The sequence below is a fragment of the Acinonyx jubatus genome, chromosome A2 (genome assembly GCF_027475565.1).
Source record: "Acinonyx jubatus isolate Ajub_Pintada_27869175 chromosome A2, VMU_Ajub_asm_v1.0, whole genome shotgun sequence".
In the NCBI taxonomy this organism is placed as follows: domain Eukaryota; kingdom Metazoa; phylum Chordata; class Mammalia; order Carnivora; family Felidae; genus Acinonyx; species Acinonyx jubatus.
In genome coordinates this window covers 46,395,027-46,419,853 of record NC_069383.1, presented here as the reverse complement: position 1 = coordinate 46,419,853, position 24,827 = coordinate 46,395,027, and the positions used below count along the sequence as shown (strand labels likewise).

Below are 24,827 nucleotides of genomic sequence, written 5' to 3'. Positions count from 1 at the left end.
CAGCCCCGTCTCTTTCAACACACAGGCGTTAACATGTCACTTCCTCCTCTGGTGGCCGCGAGACTCACAATACAGTCCTTACTGCTTATCATGGCTTCCCCTGGAGGGTGGCCGTGGCCACCCTCCCCGACGCTGCACTGTCCTGTTCGCTCTGCTTCATGCGTACCCACCTTCTTCCTGGTCCTCGGACACCAGCCAGCTCTCTCCCCTCGTAGGCCTCAGTCCTCGCTCTCCCGTCTGCCCCACACTCTCCTTCCCTACATCTTCCTGCTGCTCTGAGGGCATCTCTTTGGAGATGCCTTCTCTTACTCCGCTATGGACCACATATGTTTCCCCAGATTCCTATGTTGAAGCCCTAACCCCAGTGTGATGGTATTTGGAGAGGGCTCGGGGCGGGGAGGTGATCGGGGTTAGATGAGGTCTCAGGAGGTGGGGCCCTCGTGATGGGATTTGTGTCTTTTTAAAATTAATTTATTAATTTATTGATTCATTTCTGTCCCTTCTTAAAATTTTATATTTTTATTTTGAGAGAGAGAGAGAGAGAGAGAGAGAGAGCACGCAGCGGGGGTGGGGCAAAGGAAGAGGGAGAAAGAGAATCTTTTCTTTTTTCTTTTTTAATTTTTTAATGTTTATTTTTGAGAAAGAGAGAGAGTATGCGTGGGAGTGGGGGCAGAGAGAGAGAGGGAGACACACAATCTGAAGCAGGCTCCAGCCTGTGAGCTGTCAGCACAGAGCCTAAGGTGGGGCTTGATCCCATGACCCTGGGATCATGACCTGAACTGAAATCAAGAGTCAGACGCTCAATGGACTGAGCCACCCAGGTGCCCCCGAGATTCATGCCTTTTGAAAGAAGAGACACTAGAGAGCTCGCTCTCTTTCCTTGTCCTCCATGTGAGGACACAGACAGAAGGTGGCCCTCTGCGAGCCAGGAAGAGGGTCCTTCCCAGACCCTGACCATGCTGGTGCCCTGATTTTGGACTTCCAGCTTCCAGAACTGTGAGAAGTGAATGTGTGTCGCTTAAGTCCCCCGGCCAGTGGTACTTAGTTTTGGCAGCCCAAGCTGACACAGGCACAGCACCCCTGTCTCTCTCTAGGCCCCTACCCAGCTGAAGCTTTATCTCTGGACCACTTATTGTTTAAAAAAAATTTTTTTAATGTTTATTTTTGAGAGAGAGAGAGAGAGAGACAGAGGGTGAGACGGGGAGGGGCAGAGATAAGGGGAGACACAGAATCCGAAGCAGGCTCCAGGCTCTGAGCTGTCAGCACAGAGCCCGATGAGGGGCTTGAACTTGTGAACTGCGAGGTTATGACCTGAACTGAAGTCTGAAGCTCAAACGACTGAGGCACCCACGCGCCCCTCTGGGCCATTTACCATTATCTGAATCTCCATCTAGTTTGGTTGTAGATGTGTTCCCTACTAGAATATGAACTCCGTGGGGATGAGACTTTGTCTTGTTCCCTGCATATCCCCAGTACCTAGAAGAGGGCCTGACCCTCAGAAGGGGCTGCAGAAAGGGTAACGGGAATGAATGAAGCCCAGGCTGGGTTGCTGTGGAGGCCCCTGTGCTCAGAGACCCTCCAACCCTGTCCCATTGCAGGCTGCCCCACCTGTGACTGGGTCAGGTGCCCGTGGCCCAAGGTTAGGGCAGGAATCTGAAAGTCTGGTCTTTGTCCTGGCTCTAATGTGGCTTTGAGGTCACTCTCCAGGTCTGGGCTTCAGTTTGCTCAGCTGTGGAATCTGGGCCAGAATCCTGCCTATTCCCCCGAGGCTCCCGTAGATGTGTTCATTCTCTGTGAACCAGGTGGGGAGGGTGCCTGGAGGGGCCGGTGCTGTTGGCCTGGGGGGCGTGGCAACAGTGCTGTGTCCAGCCCGTCTCTGGTCTTAGTAACTCTTTCGGCAGCAAGGGGCACTTGATGTGTCCCAGGCTGTGACCCACCCTCCAACCGTCGACCACGTGAGCCCCAGGTGTGTGAGTTCAGGACCCTCACACGGCCTGAGGGCCACCCAAAGGCTGGGTGTAGGGGTGGCACTCACTCAAAGGGAGGGGGCTCGGCACCCCAAGTGGGTCAAGGCAAAAGGGCAGGGAGATGGGTGTGAAGTAGGTGGGGGGGCTCACACGCTATCTGGTGGGGGATGGGGAGGACCTCATCTGAGAAGCATGGTGGCCCGCGGGGACCCGTCTCCCTACGTACTGCATGGCACCCACCAGGTCAGTGGTGGGAGGACATCCCAACTCCATGCCCAGCTAAGTAGTTGGAAAAGAACCAACCACAGGCTGTTTGTCGTTGGGGAAGGGTGCCATACAGGAGATCGGACTCTGCCTTTGGTGGGGGGAGTGAGGCTGTGTGGGGATATACCAGGCTCACACACCTGGGGCTCCAGTCGGGTGGTGGGGGGGCGCAGCCTCCCATATCACACCCCCCTTGCTGCCCCAACAGTTGCTACCAGGGACCGGGCAGGAAAAGTTCTGTGCTTCTGGGCAGGCTTCAGAAAGGCTCCCCAGTAGCAACTGGTTTATTTTCAGCAGGGTCTGACTCTAGATTTAAAACACGGGGGACAGTGAAATACTCTGCTGCAGAGGACAGAGGCTCTGATAAGGGCTGAGACCTGAGCCAGTGGGTTTGTATCTGGCTTAGCCAATCAGGGGAGGCGAGAAGCTTTGGTGACGAGTTAGCAGGGAAGAGATATTTGCCTCAGAGTGGCCCTCAGTGCACTGCCCTCTTCTCGCTGCTTTCTCCCTCTTCTGTTAAAACTCACCTGCCCATTTTTCAAGGCCTAGTGCCAATGTCCTTGCTCCAGGAAGTCTCCTCAGATTTCTCTGTGGGCATTAAGATTTATTTCCTCTGTATTCCTGTGGACATTGCTTGATATGCCTTTCTTGGAAGTGATTACATGATTAGGGAAAGTTTGTTGAGTGAGTGACTAACGCCTAGAGTTGAGCAGTAGACTCCCTGCCCAGCCGTGCATGGCAAACCTAAATTAACTGATCTTTACCCTTGCTGTTGCCATTGACTGCCTGTCTGACCTGGGCTACCCACCCCTCTCTCTCCCGCCTCAGTTTCCCCTCGTGTGCACCGAGGAACCTGGACAACAATTTCTGTCAGCTTACCCAGTTCTGATGCCCCAGAGTAGGGGTTTATAAACTGAGCCTGTAGTTTGGCTTTGGATATCAATGAACTCTCTCAACTTTATGTAAAAACTTATGGGTGTGTGTATATATGTGTGTGTTGCAAGAGCTTTCATTATATTTTCAGAGGGATTTGTGAGCCTAGAGAGGTTACATAACCCAGCTTTAAGGCCACTGCAGGGGATGCGGGAGGAGATGGTCAGAGGCAGGTAGTGTGCTCGTGTGTATTCTGTCAATTCCTCACCCAGCGTGAGCCTGTGAGCCTCCCCCCTTCAGGACAATCGTCCCTCCTTACAGTAAAGAAACAGAGGCTTCCTGTCATAGACCTGAGCCCAGCTCTTTGGCCTCCACAGCCACTGCTTTGGCCCTACCAAGCTGCCACCTAAGTGGAGGCCCTCGTGGACTCACAGGCCGGGATGCCTTTGCCGCATCCTTGGAGAGCAGTGGCCCCGAGGACCGGTGCCCTCCTGCCACCCAGCAGCTCTCTGCCGGGTGCAGTCTTGTACTCCCCACCTCCCAAGGTGGATACCAGCCACTCACCCGAAGAGAAGGTCTGGAAGAGGTTTTCCACATTACATTTTAGGATTTGTTTTCGGCATAGGTGTTGGGGCGCCTAGGTGGCTCAGTGGATTGAGTGTCTGACTCCTGGTTTCAGCTCAGGTCATGATCTTGCGGCTTGTGAGTTCAAGCCCTGCATCGGGCTCTGTGCTGGCAGCACGGAGCCTGCTTGGGATTCTCTCTCTCTCCCTCTGTCTCTGTCTCTGCCCTCCCCTGCTCGCTCTCTCTCTCAAAGTAAATAAACTTAGGGGAAAAAAAGGCATAGCAGGACTACATAGGTAGTCTGAGGGTCGCCCTCTTTCTCATAGTCCTCTGTCCCTGTGCACAGCTTGCCGGCCCTTGTGGCTGCGGCTCCCTCCGCGTCTCCTTGCTTCTGCAGTTCTGTTGCATCTATGTTTGGTCTCCCAGCCTCTTCCCAGGAAGAGCTTCCTGATCTCAGACTGGGCCCTCCTCTCAGGGAGCAGCAGAGTCCACACACAGGGAGCCAGGCCACAGTGTTAGCTTCTCCGGTTGGAATTTATCTGGAATTTATCAAGAGCATGGAAATGTTTTCTGGTTCTTGGCTTCCGAGAGGCAATATTTTGAGTATAGGTGCTACTTGTGGGGGGAGGGGAGACGGGGACAATGTAACAGAGGGGCAGAGACAGAGAGACAGAGAGAGACAGGCAGCAAAGGGACAGAGACAAAGACGCAGAAAGAGGGGGTGTCTGGCTGGCTCAGTCCGTGGAGCATGTGATTCTTGATCTCAGGGTTGTGAGTTTGAGTTGCCTGTTGGGTGTAGAGATTGCTTAAAAATAAAATCTTAAACACACAAAAAACAAAGGCACAGAGAGAGACTAGGTGTCTGCAATAGGTCAAGGATGCTTTTCTCTTTGGGTTTGGAGGGAAAACAAGAACCGGAGTGGAAAGACCCCTAAGGGGGAGGGAACAGGAATCAGAGATAGCTAAGATTTCACTGGCCCATGACAGTGAGCTTACTGTTGAAAGCAGCTTGTCCTGAATGTGGTTACATATTTCTCCCTGACTTCAGTTCTGTTTATTCTACTTGCTTAGTCAATCCTTTCTTTTTTGTGTAGGGTAGAAGTAAACAGCCAGGACCTCTGAAAATCCTAGGAATCCTATGTTTGGATAAACCATTAAAAAGCATTGCCAGGGGCGCCTGGGTGGCTCAGTTGGTTAAGTGTCTTACTTCAGCTCAGGTCATGATCTCGCAGTCTGTGAGTTCAAGCCCCGCGTCGGGTTCTGTGGTGACAGCTCAGAGCCTGGAGCCTGCTTCGGATTCTGTGTCTCCCTCTTTCTCTGCTCCTCCCCTGCTCGCACTCTCTTTCTCTCTCAAAAATAAATAAACATTAAAAAGCATTGCCATGTATAAACAGAACATGTGATAAAATTGCACAGAACTTAACACACACACACACACACACACACACACCAGCAAACTGGAGAAATCTGAATAAAATCGGGATTGTATCAATAACAATATCTTGATTGTGATATTTTACTACTATTTTAAAACATATTACCATTGAGGGAAATTGATCTTATTTATTTATCATTTATCTCAGGTCTTATTTCTTTCGCCTGCCTTTATCACTCTTGGTCACCTCTCTCCCTCCCTCAGGGGACATGCTCATTGACCTCAGCCCAGGTCCTACCATCTATCAAGTGCTCACCGCCTGTGTGTCCTTCAGAGACATCACTCCCTCTGACTTCTCTGCCAGTGTGATTTACCTGTGAGCTGGAAGGGAATGCATAGGACACAGGGGTTGGGGAGAGGGTTCCCCAGGGGACTGGATGTCAATCCTCCTTCTCAGAGGACTCTCTGCTCTCTCTGTTGTCCCTGGCATTCTCAGGACAGTAGGTCCCTCCAGGATGGGACCAGTGCTTTGGGTGGGACAGTGGATGGGACCCCCAGTTACAGGATTATAGCACTTTGAGGAGCAAGTTTCTGATCACAGGACTGCACTGAGATGTGATATAGCCAGGTATGATCACTGAAGACCAGATGGAAGGATCTTTCCTTCCTCCTTCCTCCCTCCCTCCTTCCTTCCATCCTCTATCCTTCCTCTATCCATCCATTCTATATTTCCTTCCTTCCTCTCTCTCTCTCTCATTTATCGTTCCTTTCTTCCCTCTATTGTCTTTATCTGTTGTAACTATTATCTATCTATCCATCCTTCCATCCATCTATCCATTTGCCCATCATTCCGTCTATCAACCTTTCCTTCTTCCCTCTATTGTCTACATTTGCTGTGACTATATTGCCTGTAGGAGTGTGAACCCACACCCATACTGAGCACACAGATATGACATTTACATGTGCTTCTCCCCTACTCCTTGCCCCCTGCCTTCCCCTGCCTGATGTAATCACTAATGTGAAGTTTATATTTATCCTTCTTTTGCTTTTTCTTTTTTTTTTAAATTTTTTAATGTTTATTTATTTTTGAGACAGAGAGAGACACAGCATGAGCAGGGAAGGGACAGAGAGAGAGGGAGACACAGAATGTGAAGCAGGCTCCAGGCTCCGAGCTGTCAGCACAGAGCCCGACGCGGGGCTTGAACTCACGAACCGTGAGATCATGACCTGAGCTGAAGTCGGATGCTTAACCGACTGAGCCACCCAGGCGCCCCCCTTCTTTTGCTTTTTAAAAATAAATTTCATTGCATATTTACGCACATCTAAACAAAGTATGTCCCCCAGTTGCATGGGACATACTTACCCTAAACAACTATTTATTGCTTTTCTGAAATTCAAATTTAACTGAGTGGTCTGCATTTCATCTGGCAACCCTGTTTCAGATCTGGTCATTCAGCCCGGAGGGGAAGAGGCACAGGCTGGGAGTCAGGGCTGTTGTGAGCATGTAAGATGCCTTTGCGTGAATTAGGAAAAGACGCATGGACAAATTATAGCAAGATGCCCTCTGGGCTATTCCCTTTCCCTCTGGAAGGACGATAAGAACAAGGTGCTCCTTTTTGGGCAGACTGATTAGGGAAAGGTGACCTTTCCTTAAGGCTCACTTGGCCCCCTCCCTTTGTGCAGGGTATACTCACCAGACCTGGACACAGCATCCTCGGTAAGAGTCAGAAGACCTGGATTCTAGTCTTGGCTCTGCCGCTCATTGGCTGGGTGACCTTGGGTGAGTCTTTTTCTTTCTTATATTTCCTTTCTGTGAAGTAGGGGAAACGAGATCCAATCTAATAATCTACAAGAAAATTCTAGGAGCAGGGAATCACGGATGTGAAAGAACTTTGACAAGTAAAATATTTTGCACAAATGAGGGTTGACACTATTTCCCTATAGGAGATCTGAAATTACCTGGTCCAATGCTTTTGTTCTATAGTCCAGGAAGCTGAGGTCCTGAGAGGGTATGTGACTTACCCAGAGACACACAGCAAGCTGATGACAGAGTTGGAGTGAGAACTCCTGGTCCAGTGTACCCTCTCTTCCACTAGGTGTCCCCACAGGCTTGGAAGGGTGCAGAAACCCTTCCCTCCCCTTGGGCCTCTCCTAGCTCTGGCTTCGTCAGCAACAGCAGCTTCAGCCCTTCCCTTGGTGTGTATCTATCCGAGTAGACCCCTCTCCGGACTTGTCTGGAGAGTCATCATATATGGGAAGGTTTGAGGAATGCTTGTGGCAGGATGATCATCAGGCAGAAGGAGGGGGGGGTGCCCAGCAGACCTAGAGATCCTGCAAACCCGTGTCCAGGAACAGGGATGGGGTAGGGGCTAAGATGAGGTCTAGCAGAGAAAACGGAGCTTGGCAAATAGGATGTTTTGAGCTGCTGGGGCAGCTAAAAGGGGGATGGTTTCTGCCAAGGTGAGGACGGACAATGCCCAGGAGTGGAGATAGCTAAGGAAAGGAAGCTAATCAAATGCGTCCCTTCTTACAGTGCCAGGACCTCCAGGAGAGTGTAATCTGGCCTAGAAGAGCCTAAAGAAGAGAGCATCCAAACTGGGGCCCTCGCTCCTTGGGCGTTTCGGGATGTAGAGCTGCTGGCTGCCTTGGGGATGAGGCGGGGCAGGGTTTGAGGGGACCCACAAGGGCTTGTGAAAGCTGCCTAACACCTTAGATGAGGCCATGCAGGTTGAGTGACTATGCTATGTACCCACCATTTGTCTTCCTGAAGATAGTCTGTACTCTCTACATACTTCAATAAAACATTTTGTTCTCCTCTATCCAGCGGGCAGAACTTGTGATATATCGTCAACAGTTTGGTGGGTAAGGGTCTTTGAAGAAGAAAGGGGCCCCTGGGTGGCTCAGTCAGTTAAGTGCCTGACTTCAGCTCAGGTCATGATCTTGCGGTTCATGAGTTCGAACCCTGCGTCAGGCTCTGTGCTGACAGCTCAGAGCCTGGAGCCTGCTTCAGATTCTGTGTCTCCCTCTCTCTCTGTCTCTACCCCACTCACACTTTCTCTCTCTCTCTCTCTCTCTCTCTCTCTCTCAAAAATAAAATAAACATTAAAAAGAATTTAAAGAAGAAAGCCCTGTTGTGGCTGGAGAAAGGAGTCTTCTATTTGGGGACAGGGAAGGTGGACTTATGGACCAAGGCTCCTTTTGTGTAGTAACTCACTAAACTGTGATCTAGGGTGATGGGCTAAGTCTCCTGTTGTATCACGAGTACAAATAATAAAAAACCCAATTGCGGTGGCTTCATAAATTTTTTTTAACTTCTTGTGTAACAGCTTGAGATATTGGTTCAGTGACTCAGTAGTAATGCAGCTGGTATATCTGTGACTAACTTATTTCCTCATGGTCACAAGGTGGCTGCTATAGCTCCAGGCATCCTAGGTTCAAGGCAAGAAAATGGAAGAAAAGGAGACTTCATCAGTCTCTGGCCCTCTTACTAGGGAAGCACAAACCACTGCAGAAGCCTTCCAGTAGACTTCAGTTGTCTCATGTAGCTCTCTCCTAGCTGCAAAGTAGGCAAGGAGAGAAAGTATGTCACTTTCTAGTCTCTGTGGTGGAGGCAGGCTGGGGAGAAGTAGGTTGGTAGGGGATAGGTTAGCCAGCAACCAGCCTCTGACACATCCTTTTTGGGTTAAGCATAGCCAGCCCCAGCCATTGTTTCTTGGTTGTCCGGAGCTCTTTGCCTCCTCCATTCCATTCTCCATGGCAGCTACAGGACAGCTGTGGGCTTGGCAGGGAGAGGAAAGCAAGAGACTACTGGGTCAATACATGCACCTTGTAGTGTATGAGTCACCCCTCCAATATGAGATCCCTGGGTGAGAGGCAGTACCCTCATCTCTTGACAAAGCCTATGCATGGCCAACTGTGCATGTGCTAGTGGGTCCTGCTGGGATTCAATTGGACACGAGAGCGGTCACCCTGAACCCATTCTCATACCTTAGACCTCTTTCACCTGTTCCTCCGTGGGCTCTGCTGGGAGCAGGGTGAGACCCTGTTCTTAGAGGTCAGTGCCTCAGTCTCCCATTTCCAATATGCACTGTCCTCGACATGACAGCTGCTTCTGATACCAGTGCGGGAAGACTGAAAAGGATGTGCCCAGCATGATGATTGCAGGCACCGATCCCGAGGCCGGAGGAGGAAGGGATCCCAGCTCTCCTGTGCCCTCCTGGTGCTGTGAACAGTCTATCTCACGTCCTGCTCACCAGGCTGATCCTGGGCGAGTTTTATTCCCTGCCACTCCTCCTTCGGGGGAAGTCTCTGTTTGGGATTTTCCCTGCCTTGTCCTATACCCTTCTTCCCCCAACAATTCGACCTATCCCCATGAGATATTCTGCATGAGATTCAGCCCTCCTCCTGCCCTTTCTGGAGTGCTCATTATATTGGGGCTGAACTGCTTCAGTGCTCACCCAGGAGGAGAGGGATAGGCAACAAACACCTAGATCATGTGCTAATATTAATAGCTGGCCCTTTCATAGCATTTATTAAGTGCTAGCCCCCTTTAAAAATACTCATTTTTCAGGACGCCTGGGTGGCTCAGTCGGTGGAGCGTCGGACTTCGGCTCAGGTCATGATCTCGCGGTTTGTGAGTTCGAGCCCCGCAGAGGGCTCTGTGCTGATGGCTTAGAGCCTGGAGCATGCTTCAGATTCTGTGTCCCCCTCTCTCTCTGCCCCACCCCTGCTTGTGCTCTCTCTCTCTCTCTCTCTGTCTTTCAAAAATAAATGAATAAACATTAAAAAAATTTTTAAAAAATATTCATTTAAAAATTATGGTAAAATACACATAACATAGAATTTGCCATCTGAACCATTTTAAGTGCATAGCTGAGTGGCCTTAAGTACATTCACATAGTTGTGCAACCATCACCACCATCCGTCTCCAGAACACTTTCAACTTCCCAAACTGAAACTCCATACCCATTAAAAAACAACTCCCCATTTCTCCCTCCCTCTTGCCCCTGGCAACCACCATTCTCCTTTCAATGTGTATGAATTTGACTACTCTAGGTACCATATGTAAGTGGAGTATGCAGTATTTGTCTTCTTGTGACATGTTTATTTCACCAAGCCTGTCTTTCAAGGTTCATCTATGTTGTAGCATGTCTCAGAATTGCCTTCTTTTTCAGGCTGAATAATACTCTATTGTATGTGTGTATCACGTTTTGTTTATTCACGCCTCCATCAATGGGCACATAGATCATTTTCGCCTTTGGGCTATTGTGAATAACACTGCTGTGAGGCGGCCACTTTAAAAAAACATGTAAAACACTCATCTATTTCTCACAACAGCCCCGCATGGAAGGTATTGCTTTTAATTCTCATTTTATGGGTGAGGAAACTGAGGCATAGAGGTGAAAAGACTTGCTCAAATTACACAGCTGCAAAGAAGCTGGACCAGGCTTGTGAATCCAGGAAGTGCAGCTCAGGAGGTTAAGAGCTTCACCTGTAGCCCACACTGTTATCTCACAGAGTGTCAGGGGAGCATGGAGCTGGGCCTGGGGGAATTCCGGGAAGGCTTCTCCGTGGAGGTGACCTTTGAGCTGGGTTTTAAGAGTGAGTCGTTCACTAATGTCTGACAGAGAGGAGAAAGGCTAGCCACTTCTGGCAGAGGATAAACCTTGTGTGATGTGACTATTAATACAAGGACCCAGGCCCACTTCACAGGCATGGCCCCTGGGGGCCTGCGGTGGCGCAGATAAGAAAACAGAAGACTCTGGCTGGCGGCTACAGAATCTCAGGAGACTCCCCTCTCCCCACACCTCCACCCTACCATATTATGGGAATAAATCACCATCCTAGGGCAAGCCAGACTTGGTCAGAAGCTTCCATAAAGACTCCATAGACTCTAAAAAGCATGTCAACTTTCCAATCTCTCCCACCCCAAGACTGTAACACCCCACATCCTCGTAGGGGTGGAGCTGGAGGTGATGGGTGGAATGGGGACAAGGAAGAAAAAAACAGCGATGAGAGAGCTGTGGCTGTTGCCCTTTTTGCCCTTAAATGCAGACCTATCTTGTCCTAGTGCTTTCCGGGCAAGTGGTGATAGTTAGGCTCCATCAGAAACACTGATCAGTACAGCCATCTTGCCATTCCATGCTAATTTCAAAAACCCAAGTCTCCTTTTTTCTCCCCAGAGGTCTGAAGAAGCCCAAGTCAAGAGAAACAGTTGTTTACCACACGTATTTTAATTTGCTGATTGATGCAGGAAGGAGCAAAGGTTGGACATTCTGATCATCTTGGCTTCAATCAGCTTCAATGTCAGCACTGTGGCCATGGGGGAGTTTCCACAGGCTACAGACTTTCCTTATAGGAAATGATATTGAGACTTAAAGTTGTCCACAGGCACAGAGGCGGAATTGGCCGGGGGGTGCTTGGGGGTCAAGGTCTGCAGAGTATGGGCTCTGAGCAGTGTGCACATCTGGGCACATGGATGGATGTGTTGTGTGTAGGGTAAGTGAGGTGGAGAGAGTGTCATGATTTGAGATCCTAAGAAAAAGAACCAGGGGGCAGAAATATGCTATTTTGAAACAGAACAACACTAATGTGCTAAAGATTGTTAGTGGTCCTCCCGGGTCCACTGTACCCACCATTCCTTTCGTATAATAGTGGTTTTTGGCCGGGCACATGGCTGCCACATCAACGACTACATTTCCCAACTTCCGTTGCAGCTAGACGTGATCAAGCAAGTGAATTATCGCCCTAGGGATGTAAGTTGAGTATTCTGCGCCAGCTTCTGGAAACCTTCTCTAAGATGTGGTACACGTGGACTCTTTGCTTTTTATTCTTACATCCTTTACCTGGAACATGGAAGCTGCCATCTTGGGCTATGAGGTCAAGGCCATACATAGAAAGAAACTGGGAACCTAATAATATGCGACACCACATGAGCCCTGGACTTCTGTGAGAGACAAATAGCATTTGATTTTGTTTAAGTCTCTGATGTTGTTGTTGTTCTTATTGTTATTATTTTGGCAGGAATACCACAGAAGTGGTGTTGTGTCTCTTTCAGTGCATAAAGGGGTACATGATGTCCCATTTTGTCCCATTGCTGGTGATGGTGACTCTGATCACTTGGACAGTGTTGTGTCAGCCAACTTTCTTTACTGTAAAGTGACAATTTTCCCCTTTGTGATTCACTAATATCTTATGGAGAGTCACTTTGAGATTATCAAACTTTTACCCAGTAGTTTTAGCATTCATGATGATTCTTGCCTGAATGATTATGCTAGTTGTCAAATACTGCTTTGCTAATTCCATCATTCTTTCTACACTTATTAGTTGACATTCAAATGTGAGGAAGATATTTCTTCCTTCCTTCCTTCCTTCCTTCCTTCCTTCCTTCCTTCCTTCCTTCCTTCCTTCCTTCCTTCCTTCCTCCTTCCCTCCCTGCCTTTTGTCTTCTGCCTGGATGGCCCTGCTGCATGGACCTGGACAGAAGACAAGACCCCTCATCCCTGGCAGTGAGGAGGCCTGGCACATTTGGGGCTGAGTGAAAGGCCAAATCTCACCAGGGTTGTGGCTGTCCCACTTCATCTTGCTGGGGCCTGGTTGGGGCTGGGTCTTTCCTCCATCTCCAGTCTCATGTTGGTGGCCATGTGAAGTAGAAATTGGGAGGTGAGCCAATGAGGTGGGGGTGTGTGGAGAGTGTATGGATGTACTCCTCCTTCATGTTGTCAAGGACAATGACGTGTGCTGGACTCCCTGTCCTGATCTCTGGGAATGGTGGCCAGACAGCTGAGAAGGACTGAGGATCACGTCATTAGAAGGACTTTGGGGTGCCTGGGTGGCTCAGTCAGTTAAGCATATGACTCTTGGTATTGGCTCAGGTCACGATCTTGTGGTTTGTGGGATCAAGCCCTGCATCGGACTCCTTACTCACAGAGTGGAGCCTGCTTGGGATTCTCTTTCCTTCTCTCTCCCTCTCTCTGCCCTGCCTCCCCTGCTCCCCCGCTCTTACGTGTGTGTGCTCTCTCTCAAAATAAATAAACATTTAAAAATAAAAAGGACTTTCACAATGTCCTTCCAAACCAGCTGGTCCAGACATGTTGCACCTGGTCGGATTCATGCCCCACCTCTGTTCTCTGGAGCCCCTGACCCAGGTAAATGCCCAGTCCTGCCCTGCTCTCAAGGAGCCCAAGGTTGGAGGGGGATCCATACAGTCAGTTCCCTCCCGGGAGCATCTTGGAGGAGACAGCAACGAACCTCAACTCTCACAGCACAATGCAGCAGGCCTGTTCTAAGGCCCATACCACACCTGCCAGACTCTGCTGTCAGAACCCAACAGGGCACTGGGCAGAATCCGGGGACCCCAGAAACTCCTGTGGTCAGACTGACACAAATGCAGGAGCTCACAGACTCCGATGCTTACAGCCACTGCTGTGCAGTGATGCGTGTGTGATTTTGCACATGCATATATGTACGTATGCACACACATGTCACAGAATTCTGTGTTATGAGGTAAGGCCATCTAAATTGTCCCTCTAATGTAATGTCTGCTAAATTCTCCTCCACTCCTCTTTCCTCCCTCCCTTCCTTCTGGACCTCATGGGCACAGAATTAATAATACATCTTGGTGCACAACATCCTCTCATCATTGGTCCCTGCAAGGCCATCTGTTATTAAACTAATAAATCAGTAGAAATACTGGAACAAACGCTTATGAAACAAACGCCCTAAAAACACCCAGAACATTGACAATTACTTATATTCACCCATGTGGTTCTCCCCTACCCTGTGCCCCTTCCTCCCCTCCAGAAGCAATGGCTGTTTTGAATCATGTGGTCTTCACTCCCTTCCTCTTTTTACAAAAAAGCTTTACGGAAGCATTGTATCCCTACAAATTATGATTTTCTGGTTTAAGTTGTTATATGTTTACACAAAGATATGCTGTGTTTAGGCTTTTAGGGGTTAACTTTTCCACTCACAATTCCATTGCTAAGCTCCACTGAATATCTGAGTAGGCGAAGAGATGACAGCTGATCACTAGTGAGGCCAATGTTCACTGCTCGTCTGGGCTAATGCTGGTTTTAGGCCAGCCTGTGGCCTGGAGAAATTGTTTTTGCTGGTACCCGGGTCATGCTCTGTAGCTCTGGTGTACTTAACGGCTCCGTTTTATGGAACTTGGAAAAGCATATTTTTATTTGTAAATGATTATAGATATTTGTAAAGATCGAGTCCTTATTTTGATGACAGCTGTGTTAAAATGCTTGGTGCTCATTTACTGGCAGCCTCATTAAAGGGAAGAAGGCACTAAGCGGGTGAGGGAGGGACTTGTCCTTTGATTTCAGCACTGAGTACGCAGAGTCCTGGGCCTCCTTGCCCCACGCAGTCCAGGCCAGCCGAGGTCTTTGGCCTCGGTGAGCCCAGGAGCCAGCTGTGGTGCTGTGGGTGGCCCTCTCTGGGCTGCCTCACTGTGGGTTTACTCCTCCAGGAACAAGGAGGCAGGCATTCTCCCCATTTCCCATCTTGGGCAATACAGACTCAGCGTGGAGCAGTGGCTTGTTTTAGGCCCCCTAGATGGGCAGGCCAGAGCCAGGACCCGAGCCCGGAGCCCAAACCTGGAACCTCGCCCCTCTCCCGCTTCCAGAAGGCAGAACGAAGACGCTCCTCCCCTTCCTCCCGCCCTCCCAGCCCGCGTGCTCCGGGAAAGGGGAGGAGCTCTCCCGGCTCCTGCGACACCGTCGCCACGGCAACGCGGCCATACTGGCCCCAACGGACCGGGGGTTCTGGGCTGCGGCGGCCGCGGCCTCGTGGGCAGAGCCGGCGGCATGGACAGCCTCTTCGTGGAGGAGGTGGCCGCCTCCCTGGTGCGGGAGTTCCTCAGCAGAAAGGTGGGTCGCGCCGCCTCCGCCGCTCGGGGCCGCCGCTCCAGGGTTGGGGCGCAGTCTGGGGGTGCTCTGCAAGCCCCGCACTTCGCGGAGGGAGAGCCGCCCCTGCCGCCGCCTGCCCCGGGGATGCCCGACCGGAGCGCCGCTTTCCCGGCCTGCCGAGACTACATTTCCCAGGAGCCATCTGGCCCCGCGCAGTGCCCGCCCGCCACGCCGGCCCGCGGCCTCCGCCCTGCGCAGGCATCTCGCCCCTCCGGCGGGGGACGTGGCGCGGGACCCCGGGGCCAGGGCCGGTGGCCTGCTAAAGCACAGCCGCCTGGTCGGGGCCCCGTGGCCCGTCCCGGCACTTCCATCGCACCGGGAAAGAACGTCCCCCCGCCGGGGGAACCCAAGGGGCTGAAAAGCGTTCCCGATGGGTGAACCCTTCAGTCGCGCTCCGAGGTTGCAGCCTAGTTGTTTTGAACTTCCATTGTGTTGCACCGGAAGACTTTCCGGAGTACTCAAAAGTTGGGGAGGTCCTTAGCAGTAATCTGCAATGCAGGTGGGGACACCGTGGGAAAGAGGTTACTGCGGATGCCACTGTAGGAACAGCCCGTATTCCTCATTATAACTATACAGAGTGACTCCACGGCTTGTCACTCACGGTGTCCTGTGGAGCAGGGGCCGTGGGCAGTTGTTTGGATTAAACATACATAGAAACAAAATCATTTTTTTTAGAGATTTTATTTTAGTTTTCACTAAGTAATCTCTACACCCAAAATGGGGCTGGAACTCACAAGCTGGAGACCAAGAGTCACATGCTTCTCCCAACTGAGCCAACCAGGTGCCCCAACAAAATAATTTTTTGAATGGAAAAGGGGAAGGGCTTTGGAATCAGGTGGAGGGTTCAAAAATAGCAACTGGTTAGCAGTGTGAGCTTGGGTAGGTTACTCACTGCCTCAATTTCCTTATCTGTAAAACAGGCCTAATAAGACTCACTCTGCAGATTTATGATGAGGACTAATAATAACATATGGGCGGGTGCCTAGGTGACTTAGTTGGTTAAGCTACCCAGTTTGGCTCAGGTCATGGTCTTGCGGTCTGTGAGTTCGAGCCCCCCATTGGGCTGTGTGCTGACAGCTCAGAGCTTGGAGCCTGCTTTAGGTTCTGTGTCTCCTTCTCTCTCTGCTCCTCCCCCACTTGCATTCTGCCTCTCTCTCTCTCTAAATAAAGACATTAAAAAAATAAATAATATATGGGCAGTCCCCAGGCATTGCATCTGGTACATAGTAGGTACCTGTGTTCAGCAGTGTCTACACCCCTATCTCTTTCATGCATCTGTTTTGAAAGTATCTTTCTTTGCTTTTTAAAAAAATTTTTTTAATCAAAAAAATTAAAATTTTTAAAAAATGCAGTGTGTCTTCATTGTATTTGCTCTGTTTTTATAGTTACTTGACCTTCCGTCACCAAGTCCTGGGCGCGCATTGGATATCAGTGACACAGCCTTGTGAGGCTGCCCACCATCATCATTTCTTTTTTAATTTTTTAAAAAAAGTTTTACTTATTTTGAGAGAGAGAGAGCACCAGCCAGGGAGAGGGGCAGAGAGAGACAGAGAGAGAGCATCCCAAGCAGGCTACCAGCGCAGAGCCTGATGCGGGGCTCGATCTCACAAACCAAATCACGAGATCATGACCTGAGCCCAAGCCTAGAGTCGGATGCATAACTGGCTGAGCCACACAGGCGCCCCCCATCGTTTCTTTTAAGTCTGGGCCACCAAGCAAAACTCTCAGAGAGTTTTCCTCCTGGCTTTCCTTTCTTGAGTACAAATGAAATCTAAAGTCCTCCGTGGATACCTGAGGCTCTCCCCTGTAGTCTGACCCCAGCTTAGCACCCCAGCGTTGGTTCCATCCTCTCCCACTTGCTTTCCCCTGTTCCACTTGTGGCCCCCCCCCAAGTCTGTTTCCTGCAGGAGGTCTTCTTGGATAAGTCCCGTTGGAATAACTGACTTAACCTTGTCTGTGGCTTGCTCATTGGCAGTCACGTTATAGTTTATACATCTGTGGTTTATACGTCTGTTTCTACATCTCACCCACTAGACCAGTCCACAGAACTGACACCTGATCTGGGTTGAACCTTGGCAGTCGTCTGGTTCACTGGGCCTCCTCTCCCTGCCATTTTTTTTTTAAGTAGGCTTCACACACAGCTTGGAGTCCAGCATGGGGCCTGAACTCACGATCCTGATATCAAGAACTGAGCTGAGAGCCAAGAGTTGGATGCTTAAGCAACTGAGCCCCCCAAGTGCTCCTTTCTCTCTCTCTCTCTCTCACTCTTTTTTTTTTTTTTTTTTTTAAATCTGGGCACACTAAAGCTCTGACGTGAGAAAGGGGTTGCTCACAGTCACTCAGAAAGTTGTGGGGACGCCTGGGTGGCTCAGTCAGTTAAGTGTCTGATTTCAGCTCAGGTCGTGATCTCACGGCTCCTGAGTTCGAGCCCCACATCAGGCTCTGCGCTGGCAGTGTGGAGCCTGCTTGGGATTCTCACTCTGTCCTCTCTCTCTGCTCCTGCCCCACTCGTGCTTTCTCTCTGTCTCAAAATTAATAAATAAACTTAAAAAAAAGATAAGGTTGTGTAGAGCTGGGATTGCAGTCCAGAGCGACTGCTTTCCTCCTCACCTTCTGCTCCAGACAGAGACCATGTACTCCCCTCCGGGCTTGGCCCCAGGCAGGTAGAACCTAGAGAGGTCCCATCATGGTGTGAGGTACCTTCTAGTCGTCTGTTCGTTTTCTCAGATCCTCATAACCGTCCTGGAAGACAGGAATACCTGTTCCCTTTCACGTAAGACGATCATGAGGAAACGTGCCCCTGGTGCGCAAGTTAGATCTTGTCACATTCCTCTACTCAAAACACCCTCCACGGGCTTCTTACTTCAAGCAGAAGAAAATCCGAGGGAAAGCCTCACCAGGGCCTGCAAGACTCTCTACGACCCTGCTGCAGGCCATGCCTCCGACCTCACCTTCCACTGCTGCCTCATGTGCCCCCTACCCTACATCGAATCCAGCTACACTGGCCCCTCCAAGCATGGCCGGCCCTCAGGGAGAGCCATGATAATCTCCTGCAATGTCAGGGCCTTCCAAGGTGACTCTTCTGGTGCCCCAGCCTCCCTCTCCTGCGGTGACTTGTCCCCATCCCACCTCCGCCACCCTTTTCCAAGTGGTCATGTCCTAGGCCTGTTGTTCCCAGCAGGGCACCCTTTCTGTCATCTGTCTGGCATTCTGTCATTCCTCACTTGCGGCTCACCTCCCTCAACAGCCCGGCATAAACCGTTCTTCAGTCTCACTCATGTCTGCATTCCACAGTTCCTGCCAGCTTTCCCCGGCCCGAACCCCTGCCCCCTAGCCCTGTCGTGACCTCTCCCCACTTCTTACCCACCCTTCATTATAGTCACACCCTCAACAACGTGCTCACCTCCTTTGCCCTCCTCTTCTTGCATCATAGCCCCCCACCCCCACCCCGCCCCAAGTTTTCAAATTCAGCCGGGCCTCCCCCATGCCTGCCCTGCAAGCTGAGTGGGGCTGGAGGAAAACACAGCACCGTGTCCATGTTTTCACGGCCCTTCACCATCCCCCCGCCCCAGGCATGCCTGCGTACCTGGTTAGCCCTCTCCAGCCCGTTCCCTCTCTCCGCCCTTGGATGACCGTTTCACACCTTCTCTCTCCTCCAATCCCAAAGCTTCTTCCCCATTCTCAGGTCACCGGGGAAGCAGAAGCGGTCTTGAGAAAACTCCCAGCAGCCTGTACCGCCACAGTTGCTAGCCTTCCTGGGCCTGAGCCATCACTCCAGCCTCTGTCCGGCGCCTACAAGGGAGTTCTCCATACCCCTGGGGAAGGCCACCCTCTCCCCGCATGCCTGTCCCTGCTAGCCTGCTCAAGAACACTGCTGTCGTCACCTCTTTATTGCATATATATTTTGCCTTTTCTGCTGTCGCTCCTACAGAATCCCATCCTGAGCCTCAAGTCCCTCCAGGTATTGGCCCATTTTTCTTCTCTCTTCTATAACCAAACCCCATGGAAGAGCTGTGTGTGCTCCGATTCTAATCCTGCTTCGGGCTTGCTCTAACCCACTCTAATCCGGCTTCTGTCCCCACCAATCCTTGGAAACAACTCTTGTCAAATTTGCCAATGATCTTTAATTTTCAGTCCTCACACTGCTTGATCTAACATTGTGTTTGGACAGTTGATTGTTGACTTTTGTGAAATGGTGCGGTGGGGGCGGGTGAAAAGAACAGCATGGACTGATTGTATTTTTTTAAAAATTTTTTCTAGTGTTTATATTTATTTTTGAGACAGAGAGAGACAGAACATGAGAGGGAGAGGGGCAGAGAGAGGGAGACACAGAATCCGAAGCAGGCTCCCTCCTGGAAACTCATTCTGCTTGGCTTCTGGAGACCTCCTTCTCCCACTTGGCCTCTGCTATGATTCTTTGCTGGTCCCTCTTGTTTTCTGGAGCTGTATGTGCTGGGGCTTCTTCTCGGCTTCTCTCATTTTCCAGATGCCTCTGCCGGTCTCCTGGATCCCAGTGCTGTCAATATGCTGACCATTCCCAAATGCCTGTCTTTGGCCAAGGTCTCTCTCAGAACTCTTACATTCTTTCCCACTGCCGATTTTATATTTCCACGTGGATATGCAATAAATATCTCAGCACATCCCAAACCTAATTCCTGATTCCCTCTGTGTCTTGCAGTTTTCCCCATTTCAGTAGGCAGTGTCGCTGTCTTTCTGGTTGCTTGGGCCCAAACCTTTGCAATCATTCCTGGCTTTTTTCCCTTTCATATACCCCACCTCCAGTCCATCAGCCCATCTGTTGGCTTTAGCATCAGAGCACATAGAGCGCACAGCCACTTCTTTCCACTTCTCTTGCAACCACCCTGGTCCAAGCCACCTAGACAGCATCCTAACTAGTTTCTGCTTAATACCTTGTCTCCAAAAAATCTGTTCTCAACCTAGCAGCCAGTGATCCTTTACAAATACAAGTCAGGGGCATCTGAGTGGCTCAGTTCGTTGAGCGTCTGACTTCGGCTCAGGTCATGATCTTGCAGGTGACAAAGTTCGAGCCCCGCGTCGGGCTCTGTGCTGACAGCTCAGAGCCTGGAGCCTGCTTCCGATTCTGTGTCTCCCTCTCTCTCTGCTCCTCCCCCTCTCATGCTCTGTCTCTCTCTGTCTCAAAAATAAATATAAACATTAGAAAAAATTAAAAAAAAACGCAATCAGTCCATGCTGTTCTTTTCACCCGCCCCCACCGCACCATTTCACAAAAGTCAACAAGGCCTTTCCTTATCAGTCTCTGGGCAGCCTCTCTGACCTCATTTCCTGCGACTTCCCCCTGGTCATGCGACTCTAGCTGTACTGGCCTCCTGTGACTGCCACGGGGCCTTTGCACATGCTATTCCTTGCCAAGAACACACTTCTCCCAAGTGTCTGCATGGCCTGCTCTCTTACTTCCCTCAAGTCTCTGTTCTAATGGCACTTAATCATGAAACCTTTCCTGACTACCCTTTTATTAAAGTATCACACCTTTCCTTCACCCCCTCCTGGTCCTTTCTGTCTCTTGCTCTGCTAAACTTTCTCCCCCCCCCCCCCCCCCCCCAGCGTATTATGTTTGTTCCCTTTTCCCCACCGAATATAAGCTCCATGAGGGCTAGGACTTTGATCCGTTTCCTCCTCTGCCTCCAGCAGCTGAACTAGTGGACCAGTGATTCGTTCCCTTCATTTCACAGATGGGAAAACCGGAAGATAGGAGTGAGCATAAGTAGCTGACTATGGAAAACAGTGTCCCTCTTCTGTGTCTCTGCTCTCCCCGTTTTATCTGTGCATAGTAGTGCACGTCAGCAGCTGCTGCACTGTACGTGTACCCCTTTGTTTGTGGTCCACTTCGCCAACAGAATTTCTGCACCCTGTGAAGGGGTGAGGTTTGTCTTATTCCTTCTGTATCTCCTGCATCTAGAAGAGCCCGCCACCTAGTAGGTGCGTGGGAAATGTTTGTTGAGTCATGACGATTAAACGAACCAATGAGACCAAGGACTGGCTGATTCCCGAGGGCATCCTTGCCCACTGCCCTGGTGGTTTTCAGACGTCAGTGTGTACCACGGTCCCAGCGAGTTTGTTAAGTGTGCCAAGACTTGCTGATCTGAACCGTTGACAAACGTGAAGAGTTATCTAGCAGAGAGGGACTCTCGTTATGGTTTCTGCCTCACTCCGACTGGAAGGAAAGCCGTGGGGAAGGTGCTTGCTGTGAGCCCCACCTCTCCTTCTAGATCCCTCTCCCTGGAGTGCCCACACTTGCCCCTACCTTTTCCCCAACATGTACACCCATTTCTTTCTGTTCTCCCTCCTCAACTTCCTTTTTATTCTCTGTGGTTCAAGGTTGTGTTGGTACCTCTTTTTGTTTTCACAAATTCTTCTTCCCTCGTTTCATGACAGGCAACAGGTCTTGTCTTGTTTGCCCATCAGCGGGAGCCTCTGTGAGATTCTGAACACACAGGCTGGGAGAGAAATTGAGGCCTGACTAGCACTAGGGTCTGGATTGTGAAGAGCAGAGGGGCCCCTTGGTGCCAGGCTGAACTGTTTGTGAGGCATCTCTTCCTTCTCTACTGCTCTGTGATCACCGGAGCCTGGGGAGGTGGGCAGGTAGTCGGTTCTTTTCCAAATGAAGAAGCCAGGTTCCTGGGAAGCATAGCGCCTGTCATTGCCAGACTATGTTTTAGCTGGGCCTTCTGGGAGGTCAGGGCTGGATGACGGCAAGTGGCTTTCCTGGGAACTCAGCAAACGTTTACCATGTGCTTCCAGCGGGCCCCAGGCCTGACCTTGCTGACTCACAGGCTGGGATGGCGGAACCCCGTGTCATGTGATCCTACTGTGTTACCCGGGCAAATCAACCCTTGCTCCCACCTGAGAAAGGAATCATTATTGGCCTTTTGCTTATTTCTTTTTTCCTTTTGCTTATTTTTATTTGTTATTTATTTATTTATTTATCTATCTATCTATCTATCTATTTATACTTTAGAGAGAGAGAATCTTTTCTTTTAATGTTTATTTTTGAGAGAGAGAGCGAGTGAGCACGAGCAGGGGAGGGGCAGAGAGAGAGGGCAACAGAGGATCTGAAGCAGGCTCCACACTGACAGCATCGAGCCCGATGTGGGGCTCCAACTTGTGAACCATGAGGTCATGACCAGAGCCGAAGTTGGACGCTCTACCGACTGAGCCACGCAGGCGCTCCTCCTTTTGTTTATTTTTAAAGCTTCATATTCTGTGGCTCCAAATCTGTCAAACCCAGAGCTCCTGAGCCAGCCTTGGGCGAGTCAGTAACCTGAATCTCACTTTCCTTTTCTTTAAAATGGGACAACAAGTCCAACCTTAGCTCAGCCCATGGGGTCACTGTAAGATTCAGAATAATAATTATGAAGATGTCGGGTGTAAAGGTTATATAAAAATAAATTCTCAAGTCAGCTTCTGGTGCTTGCAGTATCCTTGCAAGGACGGCAGGACAGGAATGATCATAATGAACATCAACAGTCTTTTGTTTATAACCTGCATCAGGGAATGAAAGGTTTTGGTTTAAAATGAAAAGAATGATTCAGATTTCTTCCCACAGGGCTTAAAGAAGACATGTGTGACCATGGACCAGGAACGCCCACGCTCCGACCTCAGCATAAACAGCAGAAACGATCTCCGCAAGGTTTTGCATCTTGAATTTCTCTACAAGGAGAACAAGGTACATGCTTTTAAGGTGTGGTGTAATGTTCTGGAACTGAGATTGGCAATGTCAGAGCACTCGTGGGCCCGGCCAAGCTGTCGGAGATGGGTGGCGGGAGGCTTGCCGTGCCTGTGGCCGGGGAGAAACAGACCCAGCCAAGTGCCGACAAATCCCAAGTGTGAGTTGGGCTTCCAGCCTCAGGGAGGCCCCGGGCCGCCCCTGTGGGCTTATTGCGCATGTGTGGCTATGAAGCTCACTTTGAACCTGGGCCTATGACAGTTATTCCCTGTGCTCCCTCCTCCCTCATGAGGCTGTGTTTAGTCAGACTAAAGAATATAGTGTTGGGTTATACTAAAATTTTCCATTCCCTGCCCGTGTAAGATTTTCCTTCTTCAGTTCTGAGTAATAGCTTATTTTTGAGTCCACTGTGACATTTAATTAGGCAGACCTGGGGCTTGGGCTCAGCTAACCCTGGTGCACTGGAGTTGAGGTAGCAAATGGAACAGCACTTCTTTGGTTGGGGGGCTGGGGGGGCTCCCCTGACCCCTCGGCCTTGTCCCTCCCGCCCCCTACCGGCTGTTACAAGCTTCCACGGCACGGCGCCGTGTACTTTTTCCTTTGTTGTGCTCAGCACACTTATAATAGACTGTGTGGTAGTTTAATTAGTATCTGCTTCCCGACCACCTTGGATGTGGCAGGAGGCCAGAGAGGGCATCTCTGTTGTTCACTATTGTATCCCCTACTTAACATGTTGCCTGAGGCCACGGCAAATGGTCCATGTGTATTTGTGGATTCTATGACTGACTGAATGAATGAAGCTACCATTCTGGCTTAATTGCTTTTTCTGCCATGAACACGGTATCTTCTTCTTTTTTTAATGTTTATTTATTTTTGAGACAGAGAGAGACAGAGCATGCATGCGGGAGGGTCAGAGAGACAGGGAGACACAGAATCTGAAGCAGGCTCCAGGCTCTGAGCTGTCAGCACAGAGCCCGATGCAGGGCTCGAACTCACAGACTGCGAGATCATGACTTGAGCTGAAGTTGGACGCTTAATCGACTGAGCCACCCAGGCGCCCTGAACACGGTATCTTCTAATTTGCTTGAAGAATGGGCTCTCCAGTAGGTATTGCCTTGTGGTAGGGAATAGTGTCAGAGTTGGAAAGAATCTAATGATCATGCAGTTAAGCATTTATCATAATTTTTTGAAAAGGCAATAAAATGATATTTCCTGCAGAGGTCCAAATGTGCAAAACAAAGAAGGGAAACCCCCTAGTTAGATTGGGGATAAAGAGGACTTGCCTTCTTGGCCTTTTAGGGCAGCCCCTCAGGGCTGGACTAAGCAGCTTCTATTTTTTATTTTATTTTATTTTTTAAGTTTATTTATTTTGAGAGAAAGAGAGAGAGTGTGTGAGTGGGGGAGGGGATGAGAGAGAGGGAGAGAATCTGAAGCAGGTTCCACGCTGTCAGCGCAGAGCCCAATGCAGGGCTCAAACTCATGAGACCATGACCTGAACGGAAATCAAGAGTTAGACGCTGAACTGAGTCACCCATGTGCCCCAAAGCTTTGAAATTACTGATAGAATGGGAGACCCATCTGGAGGAGCTGTGAGCCAGAGAAAAGTGGCTTGTCAAGATCTCACAGTGACTTACGGGGTAGGGGTGAAGCTAGAACCAGATCTGATTCTCAGTCCTACTATAGTAATGGCAGTCAAGCTTCCTGTAATTGTAACCCTGTACTCAAACGGTATCTTAGCAGATGAGGTTAGAATGGGAGTGGGACGCCCCCCCACCTCCCCAGCCCTCCAAGGCTATTTCTGAGACATCTGGAAAAACCTCAGAGCAGCTCAAAACCTGCCCTCGCACGTGTCACATAGCCCAGGGAGGAACCCAGGCCAAGTTTCCCTCAAACGAACAATGGTATCAACCTACAGGAACACTTAGGTTGCCACAAGTTCCTGTGCCTGACTTTGATGAGAAAAGGGCAGTGGCAGCCAGGTGAAGTCCTGGCATAGGTTCAGTAAAGACATCAGATCGATGCCTTTCATCCTTGGTCCCGGTGTGATACCGCTGCCCCTCCACCGCTTCTGTGTGGTCAGCTGGGGTCCTGTAGACCCCAGCACCAGACACTCAGCAGATCTCCATTGGCTGCATTTCAAGGCAGCAGAGTAGACTGTATAT

At 50.1% G+C, this 24,827-nt stretch overlaps 1 protein-coding gene across 3 annotated transcripts in view; it reads left to right on the top strand.

The window, feature by feature from the left end:
* The first annotated feature begins 14,754 nt into the window (after window positions 1-14,754).
* Window positions 14,755-24,827, top strand: part of MINDY4 (MINDY lysine 48 deubiquitinase 4) — a 109,217-nt gene continuing 99,144 nt past the window's right edge. The window contains exons 1-2 of one of the 3 annotated variants that reach the window (XM_027075210.2): window positions 14,755-14,921; window positions 22,546-22,665. In XM_027075210.2, coding sequence (XP_026931011.1) covers window positions 14,859-14,921; window positions 22,546-22,665 — 183 coding nt within the window. In that variant the 5' untranslated portion in view covers window positions 14,755-14,858. The remainder of the gene's footprint in view (window positions 14,922-22,545; window positions 22,666-24,827) is intronic. The other 2 variants (XM_053218261.1, XM_027075208.2) reach the window with 2 other exon arrangements.